At 50.4% G+C, this 6610-nt stretch overlaps 1 protein-coding gene across 1 annotated transcript in view; it reads left to right on the top strand.

Moving 5' to 3' along the window:
* LOC107299307 (activated CDC42 kinase 1-like) overlaps positions 1 to 746 on the top strand; it is a 28978-nt gene extending 28232 nt beyond the window's left edge. Inside the window, exons 9-10 of the mRNA XM_029286741.1 lie at positions 473 to 571; positions 696 to 746. Coding sequence (XP_029142574.1) covers positions 473 to 571; positions 696 to 746 — 150 coding nt within the window. The remainder of the gene's footprint in view (positions 1 to 472; positions 572 to 695) is intronic.
* Positions 747 to 6610: the final 5864 nt, after the last annotated feature.

The raw sequence follows: 6610 nt of genomic DNA, 5'->3' as shown, positions 1-6610 counted from the left end.
AAACCACCAAGCTCAGAGAGCCCCAAGGACCCCACAGCCGTCGTCGTCCTCCTCCTCCTCCTCCTCCTCCTCCTCCTCCTCCTTTCTTCCTCCTCCTCCTCCCCCTTCCAGCACTGATGATGTTACCTAGTTGGGTAACATCATTTGCAAGAAAATAACCTCAGAAAGCAACAAGGACCCCACCATTCTCCTCCTCCTCCACCCCTCCCAAAATTTTGATCCTGTGACCAATGGGGATGCTGCACTGTGAAAAGCAACCAGGTCCCTTTTTCCAGTTCCGTTATAACTTCAAACCGTCACTAAACTAATTGTTGTAAGCCGGGGGCTATCTGTCCCGTTCGGGAGAGGAGCTCTGTCGCAATTTTGAAAGGCTGCTAGGTGACCCGTCGTAAGTCAAGGACTGCCTGTATTCGGAAAGCCAGAATGACCCCTGTTCCCTAATTGTTTGTTCCTTTCCTGAGGTCTGACGAAGGCGGAAGATAATCAGGAATATTTAGACCTTCTGCGGGAATGGGAAGAAGAGAAGATTTTCTGGCTGGCCTGGTTCTCGGATGTGAGCATGGCGACTACGGTAATTTCCTGTCCCCTCTGAATCAGAGTTCCCCAAAGTTTCCGGGGTGATAGCCCTGAGGAGTGGGGGGGGAAAGAGGTTTCATGGGAGGGGCCGAGAGCACCCATGACACTTGTGTAATTAGGGTCCCGAGCGCTCACGACCCTCGCAGGAGTGGGGTCCTGAATACCCGTGATGCTCACACGAGGGGGACCCCAAGCACCTGTGACACTTGTGCAATTGGAGCCCCCAGCGCCCACGACCCTTGCATGAATGGGCCCCTGAATGCACGTGACGCTCGCACGAGGGGGACCCCAAGCACCTGCGATACTTGTGCAATTGGGGTCCAAAGTGCTCATGACCCTCGCAGGAGTGGGGCCCTGAACACCCGTGATGCTCGCACGAGGGGGACCCCAAGCACCTGCGACAGTCGTACAATTGGGGCCCCGAGCACCCATGATCCTCGCATGTGGGCCCTGAATGCCCGTGATGCTCGCATGAGGGGGACCCCAAGCACCTGCGACAGTCGTACAATTGGGGCCCCAAGCACCCATGATCCTCGCATGTGGGCCCTGAATGCCCGTGATGCTCGCATGAGGGGGACCCCAAGCACCTGCGACACTCACATGAGTGGGACCCCCAAGCACCTGCAACACTTGTGTAATTGGGGCTCTGAGCGCCCACGACCCTCGTATGAGTGGGGCCCTGAACCCTGTGATGCTTACATGAGGGGGACCCCAAGCACCTGCGACACTTGTGCAATTGGAGCCCCCAGCGCCCACGACCCTTGCATGAATGGGGCCCTGAACACCCGTGATGCTCACACGAGGGGGACCCCAAGCACCTGCGACACTCACACAATTGGGGCCCCGAGCACCCACTACCCTCGCATGAGTGTGGCCCTGGACACCTGTGATGGTCACACGAGGGGGACCCCAAGCACCTGCGACACTCACACAATTGGGGCCCCGGGCACCCACAATCCTTGCATAAGTGGGCCCTGAACCCCCGTGACGCTCGCGCGAGGGGGACCCCAAGCACCTGTGACACGCAGTTGGAGCCCCAAGTGTCCGCGACATTCGTGCGAGTGTGGCCCCACACCAGCCAACAACTCGCATGGCCCAGTTGGGAATAGGTCATGGACCGGTAACAAGCCACATCCCACAGGTTGGGGACCCCCTGCTGAACGCTTCTGGTTGCCCAGAGAACTGATTTGACCGCTGCATTTTGTGCGTAACCTTCGTCCTGTTTCCAGATATTCAAAAAATACCTGCGTGCAGACGATCAAATGGCGTTAATTCTGACTGCCCTCCAAGGCGCGAGGGACGACAGTATCCACAGCACCAAAGCTGCCGTCCGCATGCTGAAAGCCATGCTGAGGGAGCCCAGATCCAATTTTGTGAAGGTAACGGTCCTCGCCCTTACGACCGCCAAAGGTCACGTGATCAAAATTCGGACACTTGGCCACCGGGATCACCCGATCGGCATTTGCCACCTTCCCAGCCGGCTTCGGACAAGCGGAATAAACGAAAGAAGCTGGATTTGCTTAACGACTGCAGGATTCGCTTAACGACTGCAGTGATCCGCTTAATGACCCAAGGGGAAAAATAGGTTGTAAAATAGGTTAGTAAGCTTTGCTTACTAACAGAAAATTCTGGTCCCAACTGACGTCGCCCATCCACACGAGCTTAGCTGATTTCTGTCTGGGATCTGTACTTTAGGATTGTTTAAGGCCGCTAGTCCTCAATTTGCAACCATTCGTTTAGTGACCGTTTGAAATTACGTCGCTGAAAAAGGTGACTTATGACCGTTTTTCACACTTAACGACCATTACAGTCACGTGATCAAAACTCGGACGCTTGACCACTGACTCGTATTTATGACGGTCGCGGCGTCCCCCGGGGTTCTCTGATCCCCTTTTGCGAACTTCTGTCAAGCAAAGTCAATGAGGGAAGAAGCCAGATTCACAACAATGTGTTACTAATTTACTATCTGCGGCGATTCACTTAACAACGGTGGCAAAATAGTCGTAAAATGGGGCAAGAGAAATTTTGGGCGCGGTCGTGGTCGTAAGTTGAGGACTACCTGTCTTATGCAGAGACACCACCAAGGGGAAATCCTCTTTTCCCAGGTGCCAAAGACGGTCAGATTAATGTATTCCTCCGTGGAACAAATCACGGATCCTTTTGCCCGCCACGAATTCTTCCGGCTTCTCCGGCTGATCGGCAGCAGCCATCCCGAAGAAGTTGTGAGGACCCTCCTCAGTTGCTCCCTGCAGTGTGACTGGTAAGTCCAAAGGCAGTGCCTGATGGGTCTTGGCTGGGAGGCCATCCCTTGACCCCTGGAGATTTACCTTCCCATAGAGGTAGGCAACCTTGGCTCTTTTATAGTTCGTGGACTTCAACTCCCAGAATTCCTGAGTCAGTGTGGGGGAACTATGGCCCCTTCATGACTGGTGGACTTCAACTCCCAGAATTCCTCAGCCAGCGTGGGGGAACTATGGCCCCTTCATGACTTGCAGACTTCAACTCCCAGAATTCCTGAGCCAGCATGGGGGAACGATGGCCCCTTCATGACTCGTGGATTTCAACTCCCAGAATTCCTGAGCCAGCATGGGGGAACTATGGCCCCTTCATGACTGGGGGACTTCAACTCCCAGAATTCCTCAGCCAGCATGGCTCAGCTTGGAAACCTCTCCCTTTCCCCTCAGCAGGGCTGGATGAGGAATTCTGGGAGTTGAGGTCCACCAGTCATAAAAGAGCCAAGGTCGCCTACCCCTGCACTAGGCCATGTTCCTCCGATGGCTTGTCGAGGACTTTTCAATGAGGTTAAAGATTTAAGGCAGTGTTTCTCTACCTTGGCTGCTTGAAGCTGGACGGATTTCAGCTCCCAGAATTCCTTATCCAGCACGGTGCCAACTTGAAGATGGATGGACTTCAACTCCCAGAATTCCTCAGCCAGCCTGGCAGCCACTTGAAGATGGATGGACATCAACTCCCAGAATTCCTGATTCAGCATGATGCCAATTTGAAGATGGATGGACTTCAACTCCCAGAATTCCTCATCCAGCACGATGCCAACTTGAAGATGGATGGACCTCAACTCCCAGAATTCCTCAGCCAGCACGGTGGCAACTTGAAAGTGGATGGACTTCAGCTCTCAGAATTGTGGGAATTGAAGTCCACTCAACTTCAAGTAGCCAAGGTGGAGAAATGTTGATGTTGACGGAAGAGTCCTGTTTGGCCACCTTGAACTAAACCTTCATCATGAATGCAGACCCCCCCAACAGATTTACAACGAGCCCCACTGTCTGACAGCCCCCTTTTCTCGCCTTGCAGCAATGCCTCGGCTATGTGGCATGCCCTGGTGTCCTTCTCCAGCAGCGCCTGCAAGATCCTCAGCATCCTGCAGGATATTGTCCAACAGCAGCCCTTCCGCCTGGACCGGCCTGGGACGAAGCCCGCTGTCACTCCGTTGGCTGTAGGTATCAAGTCTGGCCAGGCTGGGGTGTGTGGAGGGCTCCTTTCTGGTCTGGAAGATTGCCTTCAGACGTTGGGGGAACTTCATCACTGGAAGCCATCTGTCAGAAATGGTGTAGGGTCTCCTGCTTGGGGGGGTTCGACTAGATGACCTACAAGGTCCCTTTCAACTCTGTTTATTCTGTTCTGTTCTGTTCTCCTCCTCCTCCTTCTTCTGCTTCTTCTCCTCCTGCTTCTTTTTCTGCTCTTTCTGCTTCTTATTCTCCTGCTTCTCCTCTTCCTCCTCCTGATTCTTCTTCTCCTCCTCCTGCTTCTTCTGCTCCTTCTGCTTCTCCTCCTCCTGCTTCCCCTCCTCCTCCTCTTTCTTCTTCTTCTTCTTCTTCTTCTTCTTCTTCTTCTTCTTCTTCTTCTTCTTCTTCTTCTTCTTCTTCTTCTTCTTCTTCTTCTTCTTCTTCTTCTTCTTCTTCTTCTTCTNTATTATTATTATTATTATTATTATTATTATTATTATTATTATTATTATTATTATTATTTCCCTTATCTCAATTCATAACGAAATCTAATATCCAAAATACGCACTTTATCTATATATAATCTTGTTCTATTTCCTAAAAGTTATCTATTTCCCACCCATATTAAATCATCTACTTAATAATACAACATCCCCTTTAATAAATCAAAACCATTATGTATATTACCTGGGTTAATCTATCAATCAAACATATTCATAATAATTACATTTCTTTTTCCTTTTAGGTCTAATTTTTAAATATGAAACAGATAAAGTTCTCGTTTTCAACTAATTTCCAAGTATTTTAAATCTAATGACCAAAATTCCCCTTCTCTCAACTTCTCCCTTTAACCCTCTAATTAATAATGTGAAATCCCCTCTAATAAGTCAACACCCCAATTTTCTTCAACCTTATTCTGGCTTTCTTCCTTTGCCAACTAGGCTTCCGTATCAGTGCTTTTAGATCGTCAAATAGATCTCCCTCTATTGTTATGTATCAGTGATGGCGAACCTTTTAGAGACCGAGTGCCGAAACTGCAACCCAAAACTTATGCATCGTCAGGTGCCGGGTGGGTGTGGCCCATTGGCTGAGTGTGGCCCATTGGGTGGGCGTGGCTGCGGTGGTAATGGCAGACTGGGTGGGACTAAAAAGTTCAATCAATCAATTCCAACTTTGCAAGATATTTTTTTCCCCACGAGAAGGTGAAATTGACTGATTGATTGAACTTTTTTTTTTTTTGTGCACATGGCAGCGGAGGCCTAAAGTGAAAAGGTTTTATAAAACCCAGCTGAAGGCCTAGGACTGGGGTGACGGCACGCATGCCCACAGAGAGGGCTCTGAGTGCCGCCTCTGGCACCCGTGCCATAGGTTCGCCACCACTGTTATATATGTTACTGTTCTAAACAGGCCTCCGTTTCGTCTCGCAAGCTGGGGCAAGCCAGGATGAGCTGACAGCCATCACGGCTTGACGTACTCAATGAAGTCACACGGAATATCCGTCTCCTTGTTTGATGATGATGTCCTTCCGGCTTGGTTCCATAAAAGGAAGGGACTTTAAGGGGTGCAGGGGGAAGGACCTGCCTCAACTAGGTCTCCCAAGAAACAGACGTCGTCTCTAAAGGAACTTTTATTAGGCGAGAGCGATAGCAAGGAAGCAAAGCGAGGTCTGAGGAAATAGCCCGCGCAAGCAGTATATCCAAAGCAGGATTCGTTACCCGTCCTCCCAGGGTCCCACTGTCCGTTTGAATCTCGGCCAATTCACAGGTGGTGTATTGTTTTGGTAACTGGCTCCTTTGGCACACTCTTCAAGGTCTCTCCTGTTCCATGCGCCAACCGTCCTCCAGAAAAGAGTGATGGTATCCGGGCGCATTCCTTCCCCCGGGGGAAAGGCAGTGTGGCATAAACAAAGCATATTGTATATATATCCCCACGTCAGAATTCCCCATCCCAACAGGATGGCAGGCCCCAAAGAATGGTTATTGAAGCATGTATAGGTTAGGACAAATAATAATACATTTCTTTGGGGATCTGACACGCTGACTGGGGGTCCTCTATTTGTAGGGCAGCTATAACCACCTTACAGACCCTCATCCGACGTGTGAGCACTGGGGACCAAGCCCTGATCATGAATAAGCGGAGAGGATCGGAGCTACTGTGCCATCTGGCCACCCAGCAGAAGGGACTGACGGTCTTTGCCAAGTAAGCCTTCAACTTTTGATTTCTAATGAGGATGAGGAAGAAGTCCTAGTGGACAATCACCTAAATATGAGCCAGCCGTGTGCTGCAGCTGCCAAAAAAGCCAACACAGTGCTAGGCTGCATTAACAGAGGGAGAGAATCAAGATCACGTGAAGTATTAATACCACTTTACAAGGCCTTAGTAAGGCCACACCTGGAATACTGCATCCAGTTTTGGTCACCGTGATGTAAAACAGATGTTGAGACTCTAGAAAGAGTGCAGAGAAGAGCAGCAAAGATGATNGCTCGTACGCAACGAGGGCTGTGAACACATGCTGCCCTACATTATGACGATTTTGGACAGCAAGGAAGTCACCGTGCATATAATCGTGA

The sequence above is a fragment of the Protobothrops mucrosquamatus genome, unplaced genomic scaffold (genome assembly GCF_001527695.2).
Source record: "Protobothrops mucrosquamatus isolate PMUCROS unplaced genomic scaffold, P.Mucros_1.0 scaffold4782, whole genome shotgun sequence".
Taxonomy (NCBI): Eukaryota; Metazoa; Chordata; class Lepidosauria; order Squamata; family Viperidae; genus Protobothrops; species Protobothrops mucrosquamatus.
This window is presented reverse-complemented; position numbering and strand designations above follow the sequence as displayed.